At 37.8% G+C, this 26103-nt stretch overlaps 1 protein-coding gene across 1 annotated transcript in view; it reads right to left on the bottom strand.

Moving 5' to 3' along the window:
- The window catches only part of LOC141638485 (uncharacterized), a 38939-nt gene extending 20894 nt beyond the window's left edge, over positions 1-18045 (bottom strand). The window contains exon 1 of the mRNA XM_074447899.1: positions 17904-18045. Within this exon, the coding sequence (XP_074304000.1) occupies positions 17904-18045 (142 nt within the window). The remainder of the gene's footprint in view (positions 1-17903) is intronic.
- Between the last annotated feature and the right edge of the window lie 8058 nt (positions 18046-26103).

The following is a 26103-nucleotide window of genomic DNA, read 5'->3' as shown; positions in this document are numbered from 1 at the left end:
CTCTAGTCAGCCAACTGTTATCGATTTACGTTAATCAACTGACGAGGATCAAATAATTAAATATCTGATGATATTCCATTAATTAGATTTATTATGTAAACGCACTATTGTGGAGGACACTAACTCCAACAAGAGCCACATCCGGAATCAAGTACCCAAGTGGAAGTGAAAGCATAATTAACGTCTATCACATAGAGAGAGGAAATCATAAAAATGGGCGTCACACGCCCTTCCTTGAGATCCTCCTAAGTATTTGGGACAACGCCTCCTATAATGCTCCTTCCCATTACAATCGAAACATTCAGGCTCGGAGAGTTTGACACCTTTTGCCTTGGGATTGCCGTTCTCAACGGCTTTCCCCTTTCCCTTGTCTTGTTTCTTTGACGATTTTTAGAATTGGGACTTTTCCTTCTGCTTTCCCTTCTTAACTCCAAGGGACATGTTCTTTAACTTCATGGTTAGAACATCCCCTTTTTCACTTCCACTAGCTTCCATATCCCTCTCCGCTTGGGTGAGGAGTACATGAATTTTATGATAACTCTTATCCATGTCATTCATGTTTGAGTTTACCCTAAAGTGGGTAAACTTGGTGGGAAGTGAGTGGAGGATACGATCCACCACAAGAGTCTTAGGAATCTTACACCCTAGACGCTCTAGGATGTCGACATATTCGACAATTTTGGGTACATGGGGACCAACCTTTTGGCCCCTCTCAAGCTTAGCTTCAAAGAAGCGTGCCGCCGTATCGCATTGACGGACTTTAGGTGTTTGTGAAAACATAGTAATCATACGAGTGAATATCTCGTACGCATTTAAATAAATGCATGATGGCTTGACCATTGGGGACATCGACCATATCAACACATTTTTGATATCATTCGACATCCTCACATGGTCATCATTGGCGGTCCGCACCGCCGATGAAGCCCTTGGACCGGGCTCGATGGGAGGAGCATCGGTTAAGTAAGTGAGCACGTTGTCGGACAACGCGGCGCTTTTGATATTGGATTCCCATTCAAGAAATTTACTACCGTCATCTTTTAAGATACATTTGTCCATTACGGACCTTAGCCATGAATCTTTGCCTAGTGAAGTAGTCGATGGAGTTGAAGAAGTTGCCATTGCGAATTAAAATTCTACAACAAATAAGGAAAAAATTAACATCCATTGTTTTAAAATTACTTGTGAAAACATGTTTAACAAGTTTTAGCATTTATATAGTGATCTCCCACTAAATTATATAAATGATTCCAAGACCCAATTATTTAAAAAAAATGAGCATCGCTTGGACGAAACATCCCATAATAGTGTAAATTCGGTAAGTCAACGGTTGACTAATTCTACCTCTAAAACTCTTGGTTGACGAATTTCCTTAAATTCATCTACTAGCCCCGGAATACAAGACCGTCTTATACCCCGTTGAGTCCAACCAATTTTGGCGCGTGATAACCGTTTACCACCCTACTTAGCCAAGGTAAAACGAGAACACCCCGCTTGGGCGAGCGTGGCTCTAATGAACAAGGGATTCATAGGTGTTACTAATTGGTAAGGCTAATCTCAATTTTAGTTATGTGAGAGGTCTTGTCAATTTAGTCATAAATTCCCTATAAGTGAACTAAGTCGGTGAATATAAATGACGTGAATTGACAACCGCGAAAATAAAATGCATGTGAATGGCGATTTTAGCATGCGCGAAAATAAAAACAAGCAAGCAAGTAAGCATACGAATAATTCTAGTATGGCCACCTAGTTAAAATAAACTAAACTAGTACATATCGGAAACCAACTCCTTGGTACCTTGCCTCTTCATTCCAAAAGTGGATCCTTCTTCTGGGATTTGGAACACCTTCCAAAAATAGACTCCGTCTCGATGTAATCCGTCTTTTGGAAACGCCGGTAAGAATAACTATTACAATTGAATTACATAGCTATTCCTATTATACATTAATTAATAAAAAAATAAAAATATTAATTAATTACAAACCGACGATATGAGATCGTATTTAATTACAAACAAATCGATATTCCCATTCATTTCGGGTAATAACAATTAAAATAAACTAGGTCATACTAGGTACAACAAGATAAATACTTTAAATAAATGACAATCATTCATTAAACTTAAATAAATATACTTAAAATGCAGTAAAATGATGCCAAAATCGCCCTATCAATCAATCGTTGGTATCCATCTCGTTTTTGTGGATTTAATCGATTTTTAATTTGTAAAAATCAATAATCAACTCTTAAGTCTCATTTAAGTCCAAACTAATTGTCCAAACTGTTTTGGACCTCAAAATTAGTCCTCACTAATTTAATGATGAATAGTTAGTTTGATTTGGTGATATTTTGCTAATTTAATCGGTAAAATCATAACTTCTAAGTATAAATCCAAAATAATTGAAACATTACCCAAAAAAATTAAAACAAATTTTTTTAGTATTCTGTAACACTCTCAAGAACACCAAAATGTCAGAAAATTTGCCCAAAAATTCGGATACAATTTATGAAGAAAAAGATCGATACTTATTGGTTTTTAACCACTAAAACCAATAAACATCAAAACAAGGTGAAATCACAGTTTTAAATTTCACATTTAACTTTTAAATAATATTTTTAAATGTACATAAATTTATCAAGGGAAGGAACAATTGGTTCAAGTATATGATTAATTTATTTCACTTTTATCGACTTTTATCTCATAAAATCAATAAACATGCAAAACTTCAAACCAACCTTCGAAATTTAACATAAAATCTATAGAAAACATGCACGAAACACCATAAAAATTTTGATACCGTCGTTTCAGTACCAAAAATAAATACCTAAGTTACAACTAACAGAAGTCAGCGGCAAGTAGGGTCGATCTCCACAGGGAGGCAAAAATGAGATTTATCTGTCTAATTTTAGTCTATGAGTAACGGGTCAAAATATGGGGGTTTTAAAAGTGATATTCTAAACTAAAGAGAATAAGGGAGAGGGAAATAAAAAAGAAGGAACAGCTAAGACAGACGGTTCACCATAATCATTCAGTTAAGTAATCTAGGTCTCAGGTCAATGCAAATACGGTCTAAGGGGTAGTGAACGTCACCTTTCATCCTTAATTCACCCTAAAGTGTAAACGACTTAACTTTCGCCCTCACCGCAATACCCTATTGTTCGCTACTAGTCTCGCCTTTTCCAACCTTTCGGTCCAGGTCAAGGATCACTAAGAATTAAAGGTCTAATTAAATCGACTCAATTAGACGGTTACAGTTAATTGTAGCATTTAATCAACAAAGACTATACTAGCATTAACCCAATAAATCGATCACTCTCCCTTCATAATTATGGATCCCCTATAGTCTTAGCATAAGAAAATTAGCTACTCATGGCCAACGAATTAACAATAACCAGAAATAGATAATTGAAATTCAACATAATAAAAGACTAAAGAGAATTGAATTAGAATAATTACGATAACTAATATAGGGAAGAAGGGATTAAAGCGATAGAAGGGATTAAAGATTTAAAGAAGGATAATAATACCAATACAATCTGAATCCGAGTAGCAAAAGTATAAGGGAAGAACAAAATCCAAAGGGCAGTCACAATTGATCCGAAAAATAAAGAAAATGAAGAACAAGCAATCGTCGTCCCCTATCGACTCCGGGAATGAATGAATACTTTAGGTCTAACTTAGTATCTCTTATATAATGAGAGATAATTATTATTAATCTAATTATAAGATAAAACTAAGATATAATCTAATTATTCTCGACTAATATCTTCTCGCTGTAGCTAGTACTCGATCGAGTGATTTATCTACTCGATCGAGTACTTTTCCTGCTTTGCGCACTGAACTTCAAACGGCTGCCATTTCTTCGTTACTTGGGCAAACAGGGCGATTCCGGTGGAGTTGGAAAGCTAAGAGGACAAGCTTTCATCTCCAATTGGAATCACCTGAATATCTATTGTAGAACTCGAGATATAGCTCTTCAAAGTAGGCACTAGCAATTTGAAGTTCTTCCTTTGCTCGCCTAGCTATCTTTCTTCTTTGCGCATCTCAAAATAGCTACATTCCCGCTCCAAATTCACTCTTCCTCCAAATGCATGCTAAACGGACGGTAAAAGGCTTGATTTCACTACTTTCTGGTTCATTCCTGCAAATAAGACAAAATAACCCAAAGTAGCATATTCGGGGCATTTCGTAGCATAAAACTACGATAAAAGCATGGAAATACGTGCATAAAATAGGCTAAAAAGACTATATAAAATGCACGTATCAAATCTCCCCAAATCAAACCTTTACTCGCCCTTGAGTAAACTCAAAACTATATGCTAATGGAACGGAAAAATAACTCAGAGCTAGCTTAACTTGTCTACTTGAACCAATTTAATGCAACAAAGATTAACAGTTTAAGCTAAGCGGTCGAGACGCAAACGAATTATAAGTCGTTCGAAAATATAGCCAACCTATCGACCTTGCAAGACCAACAAAATCGGACTCTCTCGTGGTCACTCTTCTCTCATGAAGCAAAGGGTGAATGTTTATATGTAAAAGAGAGAAGAAAGGACAGTCACTCACCTAACTGCGACCTACATAGCATGCATGCAACAAAAATGAAAGACAATTCAAGTACTTATGCACACACTCCAACCAATAATGTTCGTCACAACCGAGGGCTTACAAATAATATGGGAATAGTGAGGTTCAGGTGAGAAAAGGCAAAACAAGTTATGGTAATGTGGAGGTAAAAGCGTCAAGCTAGTTTCTAAACAGGACCATATAAGACCGTCCGAATCTCAACTGACTAAGAAATAAACACAAGTGCCCTTCTTTGGCACAAAACTCACTATCCAAAAACACTATCTCCTCAAAAAATATGAATAAAACGGAGGAGTGAGACCGTCACAAGATAGAAATAGGCACAGACGGACTCAAAAATCAAACCACCTCAAAAAATTTCCAAACTTTGCCTCCTCTGGTTTCTTCCTGTGAACGTGATATTTGATTTTTTTTCCTTTTTTCTTTCAATTCTTTTCATTTCTTCCTTTCTTTCATCCTGTATCACGTTCCAACCCTTGGTTTTTCTTTTTCTTCTTTTTTTTTTTCACTTTCACGTTTTCTTCTCTTTATTTTTTTCTTTTTCAATACTTTTTTTTTCATACTCCCTTCCCTTATTCTCCACCAACTCCAAACAAAATACACATGGGCCAACTGCAGACGGAAAATCATACCACAAAAGAACATACTAAACTAGCTTGACTAGGCAGGCTTAATTTGGAATGTAGCTAATGGGTCAAAAAAGCAAGTTTTGGCTAATGTGGAGCTAAATGGGTGAAAAATATAAGGAAAGGGAAATTTGCAAACACCTCCCTGCATGTGACACCAACCACAAACCCGAATATGTGCATTTGACAAGAAATTGAATGTCATAAAAGTGCAAAAGAGACGAACATGCTATGCAAGGAGTACTACTCTCAATTCCTAATGAACTGGTCATGAATGTCACCAGTTATGGGCTCTAAAAACTCAGAATTTATTAAGTAGTTTGCCAATTTATCAGGTCAAGTCTAAACAGTCAGCTATATTTGAACAGAAACTCGTAGATTATGCGTATGACAAAGCTAATAACTATCAATGAAAGTGCAAGGCTCAAGCAAAAAGACAAGTTATAGTGCATTATCATCATGGAAATCTACCGTTCCGACTCAACCTATATGCAAAAATAAACGTGAAATTTTTTTGGATTTTTAAATTTTTATGAGATTTTTGATTTTTTATGGAAATAAACAACAATGCAGACATAAATTAAATGTGATAACAGAAATGCAATAAAAACAAGATGCAGACACAGATATGGATGCAAAACCTCCCCAAACCAAACCGTACAATGCCCTCATTGTACCAAAACATGGAAAGGAAATGCAAACTAAAGGAAAAAGAGAGTAAATGCGGAAAACTCACAAGATTGCGCGAATAAAGGGACCTCCCCAAACCAGCCAGCAACATGGGAGGTCACTAATAGCTCCGAAACATCGTCGCAAGAAGCTAAGTCGAGCAATGGCCGTCCAAAACAGCTCGATCGAGAGGAAGACCGGTCGATCGAGTAAATTTTTTTTTTTTTTTTTTTTTTTTTTTTTTCAGGTACTCGATCGAGTGATATATGTACTCGATCGAGTGATTTCAGCAGCAAAAAGCTCTCAATCGAGTACAAAAAGTACTCGATCGAGTGATCCTTAGTATATTCCTGCAAAAGACGCAACAAAAACAGCCCGCAAAACTAACAAAGCAAGCATACTGATATAATCTATGGTACGAAGACCAATTATTACACACAACTGAAATAAAATGCAATGTTTGAAAAACAACTAAAAATAAATCTCCGGGTTGCCTCCCGGGTAGCGCTAGTTTCAGACAGGTCCCAGCTCGACCTCTTTTTTCAGCCAACTACTCCAATTGAACCCAATCAAAGCAGCTCAAAGCTCGCAGCAACCTGTCAAACTTCTGCGCATGTGCTACACAAAACTGTAAGTAGCACCATAATATAGTAATATCATAGGAAATTGAAATATAATAACATTTAAGCCTAACAAATTTCCTATGATAGCTCCTAAAATCATTCACAAGGTAATTCTGCCCTCCAGCTAAGGGCGGAATATAAAAGCTCAAATTATCCGCAGGTGGAAAATTAGAGAGCTCAGGAGCAATTAACTCAAAAATAACGCGAGTAGAATTAAGATGCTCAGACGGGTATGAACTGTGAGGTGGAGGAGTCTGGTCAACTAAGGGAGAAGGTGGATAATCGTCCCAAATGCATGGGGCGGTAAAGTCAAATGGGTCAATGGGGTCTCCTAAAATGGGCTCATCATCGATATCATCATAAGTATCCCATTTAGCCTCTAGACTATCACTCTCCTCATCGCTAGACTCGTCAAGATGGAGGTTCTCAAAGAGAGCCTCCAAATCGTCCTCACTAACATTACAAGAATCATAAAGGGGTTCTAGACTATCCTCATAAAAAGGATTGTCAACCACGCTAATGGTCTCCTCTATGTCTCCGTCAGCATTTCCTAGATTGGTTTCTAAGGTCTCACCCACCCCCTCATTTGAGTCAACATGAAGAGAAAAGTTGGGTTTAAGAGATTCAGCAGCAAACCAATTAAAGAATTCTAATACCTCATTTACGGGGATTCCTTCGAAATCCCACTTACCAATAGATTCTAGGTATGCTCGCGTAGGGTCATTCATACCCCGGAAGATAGTCCAGCACAATTGGAGTTCAGAAAATGCATCTCGTCTGGGCTCGAGCCACTCCAAAAACCTGGCTAAATAAGTACCAAAAATTTCGTTCTCTTCCTGCGGAAAGAGAAGAACGAAAGACATAATAACGGTCTCAAGGAACCGAAGCTCCTTGAGACAAGAAATAAACTAAATAAAAACAAATAAAACTACGCTGCCTCCCCGGCAACGGCGCCAAAATTTGATACAGTCGTTTCAGTACCAAAAATAAATACCTAAGTTACAACTAACAGAAGTCAGCGGCAAGTAGGGTCGATCTCCACAGGGAGGCAAAAATAAGATTTATCTGTCTAATTTTAGTCTATGAGTAACGGGTCACAATATGGGGGTTTTAAAAGTGATATTCTAAACTAAAGAGAATAAGGGAGAGGGAAATAAAAAAGAAGGAACAGCTAAGACAGACGGTTCACCATAATCATTCAGTTAAGTAATCTAGGTCTCAGGTCAATGCAAATACGGTCTAAGGGGTAGTGAACGTCACCTTTCGGTCCTTAATTCACCCTAAAGTGTAAACAGCTTAACTTTCGCCCTCACTGCAATACCCTATTGTTCGCTACTAGTCTCGCCTTTTCCAACCTTTCGGTCCAGGTCAAGGATCACTAAGAATTAAAGGTCTAATTGCGTCGACTCAATTAGACGGTTACAGTTAATTGTAGCATTTAATCAACAAAGACTATACTAGCATTAACCCAATAAATCGATCACTCTCCCTTCATAATTATGGATCCCCTATAGTCTTAGCATAAGAAAATTAGCTACTCATGGCCAACGAATTAACAATAACCAGAAATAGATAATTGAAATTCAACATAATAAAAGACTAAAGAGAATTGAATTAGAATAATTACGATAACTAATATAGGGAAGAAGGGATTAAAGCGATAGAAGGGATTAAAGATTTAAAGAAGGATAATAATACCAATACAATCTGAATCCGAGTAGCAAAAGTATAAGGGAAGAACAAAATCCAAAGGGCAGTCACAATTGATCCGAAAAATAAAGAAAATGAAGAACAAGCAGTCGTACGTCCCCTCTACTGGCTCCAGGGAATGAATGAATACTTTAGGTCTAACTTAGTATCTCTTATATAATGAGAGATAATTATTATTAATCTAATTATAAGATAAAACTAAGATATAATCTAATTATTCTCGACTAATATCTTCTCGCTGTAGCTAGTACTCGATCGAGTGATTTATCTACTCGATCGAGTACTTTTCCTGCTTTGCGCACTGAACTTCAAACGGCTGCCATTTCTTCGTTACTTGGGCAAACAGGGCGATTCCGGTGGAGTTGGAAAGCTAAGAGGACAAGATTTCATCTCCAATTGGAATCACCTGAATATCTATTGTAGAACTCTAGATATAGCTCTTCAAAGTTGGCACTAGCAATTTGAAGTTCTTCCTTTGCTCGCCTAGCTATCTTTCTTCTTTGCGCATCTCAAAATAGCTACATTCCCGCTCCAAATTCACTCTTCCTCCAAATGCATGCTAAACGGACGGTAAAAGGCTTGATTTCACTACTTTCTGGTTCATTCCTGCAAATAAGACAAAATAACCCAAAGTAGCATATTCGGGGCATTTCGTAGCATAAAACTACGATTAAAGCATGGAAATACGTGCATAAAATAGGCTAAAAAGACTATATAAAATGCACGTATCAAATTTCATGACCCAAATCAACTTTTAACTATTTGTAGTCAACTCTTAACTAAAATACGGCATTTTGACTCGATTTTCTACCAAAAATCATTAAAAATAGCAAAATAACTTCATAAATCACCAAAATTTACCACAAATCTTTTGAGATCAGTAGGTATGCATGCCCAAAACGTTTCATGCTAAAACTGCATCTAACATAATTTTTGAGTTTTTATAAATTATCTCATAATTTATTAATATGCTTAAAAGCAACATGCAAATTACAAGTCTATCTCTGATACCACTTAAAAGATCATAGATCCTAATTGGACTCTCTAATTAGTAACAAATTATCTCATAATATGTTCATTTAGTGATCTATGTAACATGCATGCAAATATAAAAGCATAAAAATAAAGATTAAGGAAAAATAATTTCCTTACATTGATTTTTATGGTAAAAATGGGCACAAACTAGATCACCTATCCTGTTTATTCTTGAGCTAAATAAAGGTGGATGATCCTACTAGAAAAACCTTCAACAAGAACGTCTCCTTCATATTGCACCCAAGAAAACCACCCAAAATAATCTTACAAGTATTAACTAGATACTTGTAAAATTAACCCTTGATAATATGTAAATAATACTAACAATCTTAGTGATTATTTGTTTACTAACAACTTAGTAAATAATGGGTTTTATTATTTTTAGAGAGATGAGAGATGTACACATGCAAAATGTTCAAAGTGTAGTGTGTAAAAATGAACAACAATTTGGAGTATATAAGGAAGAAATTGCAGGTGGAGTGAGGTGGAGTGAGGGAGTGATTTTTCTTTTTTTTTTTTGTCCAATCTTTATGACATGCATAATGATGTTATGACAACCTATGGAAGAAAAACAAGTAAAGTGAAATGATTATGATTATAATCATCGACTACACTCCATTTACACGGTCCAATGTCCCATTTACGGGTCCATTTTGGTTCTTATATTTGTCGCACAAATACGTGTAAATTTTATTTAAACATCGTTTCATGTTTAAATGTTTCCAATTAATTTCGTCCAAATCACTCCGTAAATATACGTGTACCGCTACACATATTATTTACGTACTAATATTAATCACATTAATCAATTAGTACAATTTTAGTGATTTAACAATTAATTAACTAAAACCCGTCTCCCAAAATTTATTATTCAATTATCGCATAATTAAATAATAACTGTCGTGCCTCGAGTTCGCAACTCGAAATCTCTTTAAAAATAATCGACTAACCTATTAGTCAATAAATCAAGGGACTAAATAAATTGTATCTTATACAATTAATTAGTTATCAATTGGGGTTCGTTTCTATAGGTGTGACCGAAAGGGGTCAGTTGATCACCGCCGTCTCACGACAATAACGTCAAACTCTAGTCATCCAACCGTTATCGATTTACGTTAATCAACTGACGAGGATCAAATAATCAAATATCTGATGATATTCCTTTAATGAGATTTATTATATAAACGCACTATTGTGGAGGACACTAACTCCAACATCTTTGACATCAAGTCTTGGTGTTATGGTGTCTTGGTGTTTTGGACTTATTGGTCCCGGATTTTGGTGTGAATAAAGGTTGGGTGCGTTGCTGGTTACTAGTCTTGAGCCTTTTTTTTCAAAGCTCTTAGATCTTAGGTTTCAGTGTTTTGATTTTTTTGGCTTATTGGTTCTTGATTTTTGGTGCTTTCTTTAGACTTCAACCTTTTGAAAAGGGTTTAGTCTTGTTTTCTTTTGAGTAGTTCTTGGCTTTGGCTTTGGCTTTGGTTTTGGCTTTGGGTGAATTGTATCTCGGCTTTGGCTTTGGCTATGGCTGAATTACATTTTGGCCTTGGTTTCGGCTTTTGGCTTTGGATTTGGCCTTTCGGTGAATCGAATGCCTTTGGATTTGGTTTTTGTTTAGGCTTTGGATTTGGTTGGAGTAAAGCAATGAACAATAATTAAGCAAGGGTAAAAGGAATTATACCAACTTAAGGATGATCCAATTAATAAGCAAATAATAATAGAAGAAAACATGATGAATGATGAAGAGTTGTCAATTCTTCAATAAACCCTAAATAGTCTTCAAATTACCCAACTAAATCTAAGAACACTTGAATGATTAAAGAGAGATTAAGATTTGATTAATACTGAATTATCTGATTACAACTAATAAGCTCTACTAAACTAGATTAGGAATTGGTAAATTAACTTCATGATTAATCCCGTAACACAATGGGGGTATTTATACTAAGTACAAGTATTATGGTAACTAAGAGCTTAAATGACGATTAAGTCCCTAAAAATGAAATTAACCCCTTGCAAGTCCTCAAGGAGCCTCACGACCTTCCTATAGAGAGCCTCCCGTCCTGCTTGTGGGATGCTCGGGTTGAGCCTCAGGATGCCCGGTTTGAGCCTCGGGACGCCCGGTCTGAGCTTCAGGATGCTCGGGCAGCTCTGGGACGCCCGGATCATTAGGCAGCGTGGTTTCTCTTCTCTTGACTGCCTCAAGATCCGTGGGGATCATTGAGGGGTCGTGGGGGTCTTCATTATTGCCCATTATACTTGTTCTATCTACTTAGGCCTTTAGTATCGGTCTCCTCTTTGATGCTTGGTCGTTAGATGTGATCCATTTAGCTTCAAATTGCTCCATAAATGCAAGGCTTACATTCCACTCCTACGAAGGACACAAAACCTCACATAATATGCAAAGTGGGAAGCTAAAGATAAGAAATGACCCTAATATATGCAAGAAAATAGGAACGGGGCTAGTTAGGGGACTAAAAGTGTAAAAATATGAGTCACATCAGCGGGTCCAGCTGGTACTACGGTGTCTATGGAGATGCCGTCCTTCCCCGAGGCGATGACAGAGGTTCGCCGGCCATAAGAAGAGATCATACCTGGGATACCTCCTAGAGGATGCACAGTAGAGACTTGATCATCGAAGGGTTAGACTAGTAAATCTAAGGGAGAGGCTAGGAAGATATGGACCTCCTGAAGGATTCATGTTGGATGATTTCTAGGGACCATATTGGATAACATCGAGTGGGTCTAGACAAAAGAATTTAGGCAACATGCTGATATCTGACAACCTAGGGAGTCTAAGGGGTTAGACCTAGAGTCTTTAGGGAACTTCTTACTGGCTTAATGTATGGCAAACCAAAGGGACGAAAATAGAGAGTTTAAATTATAGGTTGATGTTGGATATGCTTAAGGAGTCTAGAGAGGTTTCTCCAAAAAAGTTCGAAAGAGGTCAAGAAAACTAAGGAAAGATTAAAGAGTCTAAGGGGATTTATAGTGCATAGGCTAAACAACCTAAAAGCTGTTAAGAGTTTGAATTTGTTGGTCATAGATCTATGATTCGATAGATTAGAGACAAATGCGTTGTCATGAGATTGACTAACATGGACGTAGACTGACAGACAGACGTGACACAAGCTTAGGTTTAACACGAGACGGGGATGACTTGGACAGGTTTTGTTTACATATGTCCAACTCCTAGCCAAGAATGGGTGATAACGCGCATCAAATTGCTGAGGTTGAAGCTCTACTCGCCAGAGGAATTGCAAAAGCACGAATCAAACATCTTCTTCGGACATCTTTGGTACCGCTTGCTAGTTTGATATCCCTTCACGAGGTATGATGAGTCGGAGAGCAGAACCAACATCTTGCCACCGTCCAAACTGAGCACTAGGCTAAAGGTGGTTTATTTTTGATATTAGTTGAGACCCAAACGGTGTTTGAGGATGAAAGACGGGCAGCGTCTTGAAAGAGAAGCCCCTAGAGTGAAAAGACGACAACTTAGCGAAAGGAAGACTGGGCGATGTCTTAAAGGAGGAGCCCGTAGTAAAGAGGCATAAGATTAAGTTTGCAGCTGGGTGGGCTGGTTTTGAGGAATTATGGTGATGCTTGAGATCGAAAGGGGTTTTTTATAAGAGATTATAATTAAGGATTGAAAGTGATGGACTGGGAATGATGGATTGAAAGAGGCATTTTGAAAGGGATGGTCGTAAGTGATGGATTGAGAGTGATGTCTGAAAGGGATGTTTGTATCCTCGTTAGAGGGTTGCCTACGTATTCGCGTTTAAGCGAAATCAAAACAGATCGTAGTTCTGAGCTGGTTATTCGAGGGTTGGAATGTTGTAAAAGGGGTGCGGTTGTAAAAAGGGTGTGCGGTTGTGAAAGTGGTGTGCGGTTGTGAACGGAGTATGCGGTTATATCCTTCTAATAGAACCGCCTACGTATTCGCGTGTTTCGAAATTAAAGCAGATCATAGTTCTTGATGGTGTGAAAAAATGGATTGTAAAATGAAGGTGTGTGGGGGTGTGGTTGTGTACTTGTAATAGGACTGCCTACGTATTCGCGTGTTGCAAAATCAAACCAGGCTGTAGTTCTTGTGTGTGTGCCTAAGCTAGCTGATAGACCTTTATAGTGTGAGGGTCACGACGGTTAATCCCGTTTGTGGACTGAAGAAATTGATTAAAGAGAATTGCCCCTTGATCATTAATCGAAGAGGCATAATTTGTAAAAATGTTCCTTGTCATGTGAGTACACTAAAAAGTGGACCCTATGAATGAATTAGGCATGTCCCATTCCGAAAAGAAAAGTATTCGAAGACTCTATATCTGGGTCAGGGTGAAAATGGTTGGGATATTTGGAATGTGAATCTTGGTAATAAGAGGCTTGTTTGACAGATAAAAATCTGAAGCTTGTATTTTTGTGGTGTTTAGTTTGATGGGTTACAACTTGTGATGTGGTACAGAATGGGGTCTCAGGCTTGATGTGGCCTGAGCAAGAAAGGGTTGGCAAATAATGTGGTTCGTCGGTTTTGTACTTGTCGTCAAAAGTTACCTTGACCAAAACAATATTTATAACTTCACAAACTACTCTACTCTTAGTAAAGAGGTAAGTAAAGGTCGGATCCCAAGGGACGGGTATTGATGTAGGATTTTCGATTGCAAATGGTTGTATCTAAGGGTGTCACAATTTGGGTTGAGATAGGAGATCAACTAAACTAAACAACAATGTAAATAAAGTAATGAAAACAAACAAGATGATTAAAATGAGATGTAAACAATTGATTAAAAGCACTAGGGTGTCATGGGTTCATAGGGGATTCTTGGGATTTGATCATACAAACATGTTCTCAACTAGATGGAAGCACTTATTGTTGTGATGGGATCGAGTTAGTGTATATCTTACAATCCCTAAGAAGGTTTGGGTCCCGGAGCCGAATCAATTAGATTGTACAACACCTACAAGTCGACTTAATCCTCCCTATCCAACTATATGCATGGTCTAATGAGACTCGAGTTGGTTTATGTCTTACAAGTCTCATTGAAAAGGTAAGTGATGGGTAAAAAATGCAAGGATTCATAGGCTCGTATTTCATCAAACATAACATGTGCATAAGTTGGAATCACAACAAGTAAGCAAATTAATTATGAAAACATATTAGATTAAGCATGAATCAATCCCCATGTTGGTTTCCCCTAATTTCCCATTAACCCTAGTTAAGGAAACTACTCACTCATTATCAAGTTTAACATGCTAACAAGGTTGTCAATCATACTAGCAAGGCAAAACATGATAAACAAATGAAGATGATTAACATTAATTAAAAAGGATTAAGAGAGAATTATACCTATAAAGATTATTCCAAATAATAAAGCAAAGAATAATAGAAGTACTTGATGATTGATGGAAGGTTGTCAATCCTACAAATAAACCCAAGTAATCTTCTAATTACCCAAAATAAACGATGAACAATAGAGAAATTAAGGAAAGATTAAGAAATGAGATTTGTATTGATGCTAGATTAAGAGTTGATTACAAGATTAAGAGAGTATTAAGATGACATAAAAGAGTATTAAGACTTGATTAAGATAAGATGCTAATCTAGGTAGTACAATGGGGTATTTATACCAGAGATTAGGTACAAATATTAGGGTTACTAAGGGCTTAAATGACTATTAAGACCCTTAAGAAAAGTTGAGGAAGTGCTCCTCTCCAAGGAGATGCTCATCTCCGTTTTGCTAGTCCCAAGGAAATACGCTCGTCCCGAGCGTCTAGGCAGTAGGCACGGTGGAGTCTGCAAGGGAATCCGAGCGGATCAGAGGAGAGACGCTTGGTTTGGTTGGCCTCAAGACGAGCGTCTTGGCATCGGAACGCTCGGATTGTGGCAAGGCATGACGCTCGGATTGGCAGGGAGCCGCTCGAATCCTGGGTCAGGCACTTTTCTTCTCTTCTTTCCTCAACAATCCTCGGGGATCTTGTTGAGGATGCAAGGATCCTTTCATCATTGCCCAATCTACTTTATTATCTACATATATAGGCCTTCTAGTATCGTCTTCCCTTTGATGCTTGGTCATTGAATTCGATCAATTTAGCTCTATTTTGCCATGAAAATGCAAGGTTTGCACTCCTCTCCTACCAAGGAAACAAAACCTCAAAGAATATGCAAAATGGGAAACTAAAGATAGTAAATGACCCAATTATGAACTAAAAAGCATAGGAACGAGGCTAATTCGGGGACTAAATATGCTCAAATATGAGTCACATCATAAAGCTGGTTCAGATTTCCGTATTTGGTAGTGAAAGGTTAAGGTGTGATATTACGAGCTTGAGGGGAATCCGCATAATCCTAGATAGGTCTCCCTGTAACAGTCTCAAGAAGGACTTAGGGGTGAAGAGAGGTTGGGTGTATTGTTAGTTGGCTAGGCTTGAGCTCTTATTTTAGATCTTTGACATCAAGTCTTGGTGTTATGGTGTCTTGGTGTTTTGGACTTATTGGTCCCGGATTTTGGTGTGAATAAAGGTTAGATGCGTTGCTGGTTACTAGTCCCGAGCCTTTTTTTCAAAGCTCTTTGATCTTAGGTTTCGGTGTTTTGATGTTTTTGGCTTATTGGTTCTGGATTTTTGGTGCTTTCTTTGGACTTCAACCTTTTGAAAAGGGTTTAGTCTTGTTTTCTTTTGAGTAGTTTTTGGCTTTGGCTTTGGCTTTGGCTTTGGTTTTGGCTTTGGGTGAATAGCTTTTGCTTTTACTTTGGCTTTGGCTGAATTACATTTTGGCCTTGGTTTCGGCTTTTGGCTTTGGATTTGGACCTTCGGTGAATCAAACGCCTTTGGCTTTGGTTTTGTTTTGGCTTTGGATTTGGTTGGAGATTGGAAGGCTTGGGTCTATTCGTACTTCCTGTTCTTCGCTCGAGGATGGCGAAGGTACAGTTAGAGACGTACAAGAGGTGAGAGGTTGGTACCTTGTGATGAGATGTTTTGTGGGGAATAAGCTTGCCTTTAATCATTGATCATAAATAGGGAGATGTTCTGGGTTCGTCATAGAATCCTTTTGATAAATGCTCGTTCTAAACTCAGTCAGAATGTAAGGTTTCTATTGCCAGGCATGGAATAGGTAAAGAAATGGACACGGAGTTTCGGGTCCTTTGATGACCCGGTACGGAATGTCACTTGAGTGTACTCACATTGAATTGGAACGTGTGGTTTTAAAATCAATTCACAAATCAATTCTCGTTGTCACGGGAAATAGTAAAGGAAGAGAAAAGAATATATGAGCTAAAATTTTTGCTTTAATTTAGATAAAAAAGAGGTTAACATAGACTCGAGCAATACACGTGACTTGTGGGATAACCCCCAGTTTGTTGCTTAAGAATAGAAAGACAGACACTAGGATAAATATGAGAAAGCCTAAGACTCGAATTCGGACTTTGACTTGATCTCAGATACGGACTCCTAGTCATCAATTTCCTCTTCCAAGATCCCCTTCTCAGTATCCAGCGGCTTGAATGTTCGGTCTTGAGCATTGATCAACTTGAGCACTTCATTGCCGTTGTTTGGGATGGTAGAAGGATAAGATCCTAGAAGGCTTTCCTGTTTTCGCAGAGTAGGACGCCCATGGGGACCATTCTTTTCCATTAAATGATCTAGGGTTGACAATGAAAACTTGCCACGATCTAGCATGTTTTGGGTGATATGGTTGAGCTTCTAACACATCTTTGTATCGTGCCCATTACCCCTGTGGAATAGGCAATATTGGGAACTGTCCCAAAAGTGTCCTCTCTTCTCGAGTGTAGGGTCTGGAATGGGGCCAATTGGTTGGATTAGTCCTTCAGAGAGAATCCCTCTAAAAGCAACGGCATAAGGCATGCCCAAGTCTGATAATAGTCTTCGTGGGTGTGTAGCCCTTTCTAGCGAAGGTTCCGCATATTTTACTTTAGTGATGCGGAAGGCCTTCTTATCGGGAGTTGTCACAAAAGTTGAACCTCTTTTAATGATTTCATCGATGCGAGCAATTTTTGCTGATAGGTGCTTGACGCTTTTAATGTTACAACTATTCAAACGGGATGCATAATTTGGGTGAAGGCAGTCAATGACATATTAAAATAAGGCTCCCACTCCTGATTAATAGGATGGTGGTGAATCTACCTTTCTCCTTTTAACCAAATGATTGGTAGAATGCTCATCTTCTCGATCATCTAAATCGATTCCATCTTTTATAAGGCCGCCCGGTCTCTTTGTCTGAAATAGTTAGAAGTAAGTCAAAAAACATGCCCTCCTCAATTCCATCTTGTATGGCGTGCTTGAGCTCGTAGCACGCTTCAATGTTGTGCCCCTTGCCTCTGTGATATCGACAATATGCGCAGCCATTACAAAATCGGGTTATGTTTTCTGGTTTTAGATCTGGAATGGGACCAATAGGTTGTAGCGTCCCTTCAATCATAAGCCTTGGAAGAGCTACGGCATTAATTGTGCCGAGATTAGTGAATATCCTTTTAGGACGTTCAACTTTCTCGTTTGACTTAAGACATCCAGGAGGATTGTCTTAGCTGCAAGTAGCAAATAAGATTCTACCAGCTTGAGTCATATCTTGAATAACTTGTTTCAAAGCAAAACAAGTCCCTGTGTTATGACCTCGGCCTTGGTGGTACATCCAGTATGCATTACCTTCCCAGAATCGAATTTTCTTGTCTTCTGGTGGGTCTGGAGTCGGACCGCCAAGTTGTAGTAGCCCTTTTAAAGCAAGTATCTCGAGAGCGGTATTGTATGGCATTTCCAGATTTGTGAATGACCTCTGATGTTTTCCCATGGTTCCAACATTGGTTTTTTTATGGATGTTTTTGTGAGTTTTATTTTTGTCAACGCTGGGCGGAAACAGGATTTGGTCATTATCGAAAAGTCTTTGGGATGTTGCTTGCTATTTTGAAGGGTATTTTGGTGAGGCAATTTCATCTTCTTTGTTTGTGGGTTCATGGTTGTGGGAACCATCAGATAATTCCTCATTTTCAGTACTCATTATTGGTAGGTGAATAAAAAGTTGGTCTTGTCCTTGGTGGTCTATTTTAGCATCATTCTTCGTTTTACCAGACCCTTTCTCCAAATTAGTCATTAGGGTGTTCAAGTCATGATCAATAGCCACTTGCAGCTTTGAGAACATGTTGTTGATGGTGACAGAGAGCATAAGTATACCGCTTTGTACGCCATCCTCATCAATTACATGAATTATCCTTACTGTCATTAATAGGGTTTTCACGAGCCTTGTTCTTGTTTTTTGCTGAGGGAGGTAGTGGTAATTCGCCCTTTTTAGTAATACCAAGGATGACGCCTTTTAGAGGGAGAAACATCTCAGTATATTTTCCGCGATCTTGGTGATACTGACAAAATAGTTTTCCGTCCCATCTTCGCCCTCGCTTGTTTGGGAGAGGTCCAGAGTTCGACCAATCGGCTTGAGGTTTCCATTAGAGATTAGGGTAACGTAAGGTATGCCCAAAACAGGGAAGGACGGGGTCGTCTTGTTTTGTTTGGTCGAGCACCTAAGGAGTTGGCTTTAGTGATTTTGGTTGCATTCCATTAGGGTTGGTCATGCTATTGGCAAGCAACTGATTTTCGAGGAGCTTAACCATTTGCTCAATATCAGAAGAAGGAAATTTCCAAGTTGAAAGTTTGTCCCCAACATGGAAGAGACGAGTGCTCAAGTTTTCCACGGTAGCTAGGAGTCATAGGACCAGGTTGCTGATTTCGGCGGAAGTAATGGCGGATGAAGATTGATCGACTTCTTGAGTTTCTTGCTGACGATCAATGGCACCCAAGGGATTCCTATTTGACATAACAACAAGCGTTATAATTTGCCTTGGCGAGATATTGTACAAACGTAGGCAAGTACAACACATTTGTACAAAAGGAAGTTTTATCGTGTAGACGACGCGGTGTGACTAGATTATGAATTCTTGACAAATTGTTGATGAGTTCTCGCGATTGACCTCATCGTGGACGGTTTAGAATTTAGAGTCGAGTATCGACTTTGGCAAGGTGATGCCTAGACGAACGACTTCTGACGAGATTTGGAGGTTTGTTGATGGCGAGACGCCATTGGACAAGACATGTATACAAACTTGACGTATGACCCGTAATATAGGGGAATGACGGTTTTAAGACCTGACCCGTTTCGACACTAGCTACGCCATTGAGGATGTCGCGACAATTAGGCGACACGACCTAGAACAGAGGGCAGGTACTAACTTCGGCGAAGACTCGACGTTACCTAGACGACTTTGATTCGAACTCAACTCGACTTGACTCGAGGCTGAATCGGATAGGTGGACTGATATGTAGGATGTTATTATTTAAAGAGGATTTTCGAAACTAAAAAATTTCAAAAAGTGAGATTTGCTAAGGATTGTCTTTTCAAAATGGTTAATTTTGTTTTAAGAAAACGGTTTTAGAATAATCGGCGTGGCTACAGCTTAGACAACGGTGCATTATTTTCGAAGACGGTTTTCGAAATTCAAATTCACGGTTTGAAAATCAAGGTTTCGGAGATTGAAACGGCCGTTATGTCGGCGCAAAAAGTGCATTTCAAAATGGTTTGAAAACCGAGCCTTGAAATTGCCATTATGACGGCGAAGAAAACGGTTAAATTTGTTTTCAAAAGATTTGAAATCTAATTGATTAAATTTGTTTTCAAAAGGTATTGAAATTGGGATTGAAAATTTGAAAACGTTTTAATTTGTTTTCAAAAGATTCAATTTTAAATCGACATTTGAAAATGGTCAAATTTCTTTTCAAAAGATTTGAAATTGGATTGAAAATAGTGAGGATTAAATTCGTCATTACGACGGATTAGAAAACGATTATGATCTTTGAGAGATGGTATGGAAATCGAAAAATGTGAGAACTAAATTCATCATTACGACAGCTTAGAAAAGATAAATTGGGTTTCTAAAAAGATGGGTTGAAGTTTGGAAATTCGGGGAAGTGAAATTGTCGATACGATACCTTGGAAAAATGTTAAATTTAATTAAAAACAACGGGATTTGAAAGAATTGCGGGAATTAAAATTGTCGTTACGACGGTTTGGAAAAGCGTTGTTTCTCGATTTGATAATTGATTCTGAATTTTGATCGAGAGTAAAATTCATCATTACGACGGCTTCGGAAAATGCGTTTTGATTTTGAAAATTAAGTTAATAAAAGTTTGAAATTGTTGTGGTCCCAAAAACGGTGCATTGTTCTTGGAGACGGGATTGAAATGGTTTTTGAAAATGGTGTGTCATTCTCTGGATTTGAAATGGCCTCGAAACGGTGCGTTTTTCTCGGGATTTGAAATGTCCATTTATGTTGGCGCAAAAGTGCTTTTTGAAATGGTTTAAAAACCGAGTTTTGAAATCGTCATTATGACGACATAAAAAGGTGTTTCTAAACGGTTGTAAAACACCAGGTTTTGAAATCGTTATTACGACGGCATAAAAAGGGTGCTTTGAAATAGTTGTAAAAAACCGGGTTTTGAAATCGTCACTACGATGGCATAAAAAGGGTGCCTTGAAACGGTTGCGAAAATTGAGGTTTGAAAACGTCATTACAACGACGTAAAAAGGCGTTTTGAAAGGCTGTAAAAACCTAGTTTTGAAATCGTCATTACGACGGCATAAAAAGGGTGATTTACAACGGCAAAAGACCGAGGTTTGAAATGGCCATTATAACGGCGTAAAAAGGTGTTTTTTAAGTTTTGAAAATGACACGGAAGGGCTTATGATCACATAGCACATAAGCACTCGCAGTTTCATTATATTATGCATAATGCTGACACATGTTTTGGTTTGATAAGGGTGGTTACACACCAAGCGATCAAACCCCGATCTTCGAGAGAGATGCCATCAAAACAAAATGTGTAAGGAGGGCGGCCTAACCTCGTTTACATAGCAAGTGAAAGCTCTTTGATGAAACAAAACAGTGTAACGTCAATGGCAAGCTTGATGCAATCGGGATTTGAAACGCGGGGATGAGAAAACTCAAGTCGACGGGACGAGCCAATTTTTCGATAAAGGTTGTGGGCCCGGACAAGGAATCCAACTTATGACCGTAATATCAATTAATTCACTTTAACCACGACCTCGTTCGAGTTTCACTTCTAAGGATCACAAAGATATAAGTGTGTCCTAGTCTTCCCTAGTAGAGTCGCTAATCTGTGGACATCTCCACCCGCACGCCAATCTATGAATGTTACGGCAATCTGAAAAGGCACGTTCGGTGACGTAAAAGTGCTTTCGACCGGATCGCTTTAGATCGGATGGTTTCGTCTCGGTGAAGGTCTCGAGACGATGCAAAGATGTTCAAAGTCGCCACCAAGCAATAGTGGAGTGCTTGGACACCGTTTGAGATCCACTTTATACCTTGGTCAAACAAATTATGAAGCGGTGCTTAACGCAGATACTAAAGATAAGGACTCGTCTCCTTTTTGCATTCTATGTCTAGAATGACTCTCGTTGCCATGGATACGGTCATCCACTGTCCAAAGGTTCTGAGTATGGGGTGAGAGTACGTATTGGGAAGCCCTTTAATCGGACAACCAATCCCGCCTGTGTTAGCGGCCTCTATTAATCGATCGTGGTTTCTAGTGCAAAAGTTTATAAAGCGGGTTAAACGCATTAATGCGCATCCAACGGTTTAACCTAATATGTTAGTATTTGCTAAATCGGTTGTTTATGCAATTACCAAGAAATTGGTGTCAAAGTTGGACTTAGATTGATTTGCATGTGAAACGGAAATTAAACAACCATTTACCAAATTCGGGTTATTTTGCATAACACAGTCCGTTTATTGTTAGAATGGAAATATAAAAGGGTAAAATGATAAAACGGTAAAATGTGTAAAAGTGTGTTAACTTATCATTCGGATCCGTAATATATCGGGTTAACCGAAATGGGGATCGTCCTACACAAATGCTGAAAACGAGACAGAACGGCTTCTGGCGACCCAATAGGGGCGCGAGCCATATGCATGAGGCGATGCAACGGGCTCCGCTCATATTTTGAAATGTTAAAACAAACGGCCTCTTGGAGCGCGAGCCATGGGGCGACCTAATGGGCGTCTCCTGGTTATTTAAGGAGTTGTAAAAACCTCTATTGTGTTAAATGTTTTAAATATGGTTTGCATGACTCGGAATAATTACTATTATATTAGTAATATTCAATGTCGGATTTGGATTTGCAAGCTTGTTGAATAATTTACAAATAAAAGTGTAAAATGTGTATGCTTAACCGTCTCATCAACGTACTTGAATTAAATCGACATGTCACATGTGTTAGCCAAGGATGATATGCAATATGGTCAAGATAAGAAAAGAAAAAATGAAAATAAAAGAAAATGAAATGAAATGAAAATGCTTAATATGAAATAAAAATGTTTAATATGAACTAATTATGCTAAGTTCATTATTTTGTAATTAGTCGACATTTGTGATCGTACTCGGATTAAACCAATATGGTATATATAAACCAAGGATGATTATGAATATGATTAAAAGTGCTTGCAAATGTGAATAAATGAAAATTTGGTAAATAAAAGAAAAGGTGCTTAAAATACACATGGATTTGTAATTAACCAACAAATATTATCGGAACACGGGTTTAACCGACATGGTATGATTAACGAAGGATGATTTCGGAAGTGGTAAAAAATTAGTTGTAAAAAATAAAATAAAATGATAAAAGTCGTAAAAGAAAAGAAGAGAAAAAAAGAAGGAAAAAGGAATAAAAAGAAAAGATGAAGAGATGAATGAGCGCAAACATGGCTGGATTAAGGCCTCAGTGGGCATAGGGGCGCGAGCTCCCCTGCTACACTAGCCTCTATCTCAGACCGAAATCCGGTTTTGGCTCATTTCTCCTACTTTTGGATCGTGTTATGCATTGTTCGAGTTTATAATATCATAAAAACATTAAGTACAACATGAAATAAGTGGGATATTTGCACCCTCAAACTTACATGTTATTATGTTTGCGAGGTAAATGACTATTGAGACGGTATTCTTGTTATGCGACTACTCGGTATCAAAATAAGTTAAAAAGAGTGCCTTAAAAAAAGATTTTGTTTTGAAAAGATGTTGTTAAAAAAGTATGTTGGAGTTGGTCAAATTGTTCAGGCAAACGCAACAGCGAAGGTACCAAATAAATGTGTAAATTATTATATTTTCAATGAATATATTCTTATAAATAAACTCTAATTTTTTAAATAAATTCATAATTATGAATTTTTCATTAAAATAAAATAAAATTGATATTAAATTATAAAGTATAAGTAGCTAAATTTTTCAGTAATGCAATAATTATTACTGTAGAGTAACTTGACACATGCTTACTATTAACTTCGTGACAAAAAACATTCACTAAAAAAAATTCACAACTTAAATAAAAGTTTTTATTAGTTTTCCATTTCAATTTTTTTGTTTCATATCAAAATACAATGGAGTGAACTGATAAATATTAATGGGGTGCAAATTTAAAAGTATAAATCCTCCTATATACTAAGAGAATACAACTTCTCTAAAATTTTCCCTCCAAAGTGCTCAAACTTATACATGGAAACAAATTAGATTTTCATTTATTAAACTAATTTTCCATTTAAAAAATCTATACATAAAAATTGTATCTCCTATTATTAACTTCGTGACGAAAAAAGATTTTAAAAAAAAAATTGATGTATTTAAAATATTTTCATAAAAAACATAATTCATGAAATTATTGAATTCTTTTTATTAATTTTAATATTTGTTATTTTTTATAAAAATTCGCGAGATATAAATCTAAAATTTATAACTAATACACTAAAAATTAAAATGCCTATATTTACCACGCATTTGCGCGGGATATACACTAGTGTTATACTGAATCCTTAAAACCTTCCAAGGCAGGTAAGTCTCTCGCCTAGCCATTACAGTACCCTGTCAGGGTAATTATGTGGCAGAAACCCAAATGGAAACAGATCAGGTAATTTTAGACCCTGAGTATCCTGACAGGCACGTACTGGTAGGATGTGATAACCCTGACAATACCAGACCAGAACTAGTAAGTTTTCTTAAAACTAAACCTTCATGTTTTGCCTGGTCCAATTTTGATATGACTGGCATAGATGCTAACATTATTTCTCATAAACTCAATATTGATCCTTCATTTAAGCCTGTCCAGCAGAAAAGGAGAAAGTTTGCCCCTGAACGCAACTCTATCATTAATGAGGAGGTGGACAAACTCTTAGACATGAGAATGATCAGGGAAGTGATGTACCCTGAATGGCTAGCTAATGTGGTTGTGGTACAAAAGAATATTGGCAAGTGGAGAGTTTGTGTAGACTACACAGACCTTAATAAAGCCTGCCCAAAACATCCATTCTCACTCCCTCACACTGACGCAATGGTAAATGCTAAAGCAGGGCACAAACTACTAATATTTATGGATGCCTCAAGTAGATTCAACCAGATCAAGATGCACCCAGCTGACCAGGAAAACATTGCATTCATCACGGAAAGGGGCATATATTATTACACAGCAATGCCCTTTGGCCTGAAGAATGCAGGGGCAACCTACCAACGCCTGGTAAACATGAAGTTCAAAGATCAAATTGGTGACATAATGAAGGTCTACATTGATGACATGGAGGTCAAATCAAAGAAGGCAGAAGATCATGTAAAACACCTAGAAGTAGCGTTCAAAATCCTGGAAGAATTAAACATGAAACTCAACCCCTCCAAATGCCACTTTGGAGTCTCCTCAGGCAAATTCCTAGGATACATGGTGACAAAAAGAGGGATTGAAGCCAGCCCAGAACAGATAAAAGCCATCCTGAAATTGGAATCTCCCAAATCAGTCAAAGATATCCAAAGATTAAAGGAAGAGTTGCAGCCCTGAACAGGTTCATATCCAGATCATCTGTAAGATGCAGATCCTTCCACGACCTCCTCAGAAAGAACAAGTCATTCAAATGGATGACTGAATATGAAAAAGCCTTCCAAGATTTAACAACCTACCTGGCTACTCCTCCACTACTGGCCAAACCTAATAAAGGAGAACCCGTGACGGTTTACTTATCAGTTAGTGAAACTGGAGTAAGTGGAGTCCTAACCAAGGAAGTTGAAGGCCAACAACACCCTGTCTACTATGTAAGTAAAAGTCTCTTGGATACAGAAACAAGGTATGGATTACTTGAAAAATACGTACTTGCTTTAATTATGTCTTGCACAAAACTTAGATCTTACTTTGAGAGTCACCCAATAATTGTCAGAACTAACCTGCCTATCAAATCTGTCCTGAGAAAACATGAACTTTCAAGCAGAATGGCAAAATGGCCAGTACAGCTAAGTACTTATGACATAACATTTTAACCCAGGACAGCAATTAAGTCCCAGGCCTTAACAGGCTTTGTGGCTGAATTTAGTCCTAGCTTAGAACCTGACCTCATAAAAGAGGTCAATCTTCTAGACACCCAAAACCTAGGCCAGGAATGGACCCTACACGTAGAAGGAGCAACAAATATGAGAGGAACTGGCCTAGGATTAGTACTAAAATCACCACTGGGAGACTTAATAGCCCAGGCTATCAGCTGCGAGTTTAAAGCAACAAATAATGAAGCTGAATATGAAGCTGTGATAGCTGAACTCGAGGTATGTATAGATCCTGGCGTGCAAAATCTCAAGGTAAAAACTGACTCACTTTTAATTTCCAATTAAGTCAAAGGAACATATGTAACACCCCGTATTTTATTAAGTTGGATAAAATTCTTTTAATTGCTATTTTGAATTTAATTACATCATTTAACGATTTATATATATATGCTTAGCTAATTAATTAATTTCTTCATAATTCGATACGTTAATTTTAATA

The sequence above is a fragment of the Silene latifolia genome, unplaced genomic scaffold, assembly GCF_048544455.1.
Source record: "Silene latifolia isolate original U9 population unplaced genomic scaffold, ASM4854445v1 scaffold_20.1, whole genome shotgun sequence".
Classification (NCBI taxonomy): domain Eukaryota; kingdom Viridiplantae; phylum Streptophyta; class Magnoliopsida; order Caryophyllales; family Caryophyllaceae; genus Silene; species Silene latifolia.
The sequence above is the reverse complement of the archived record's forward strand: the minus strand, read 5'-3'. Positions and strand labels throughout refer to the sequence as shown.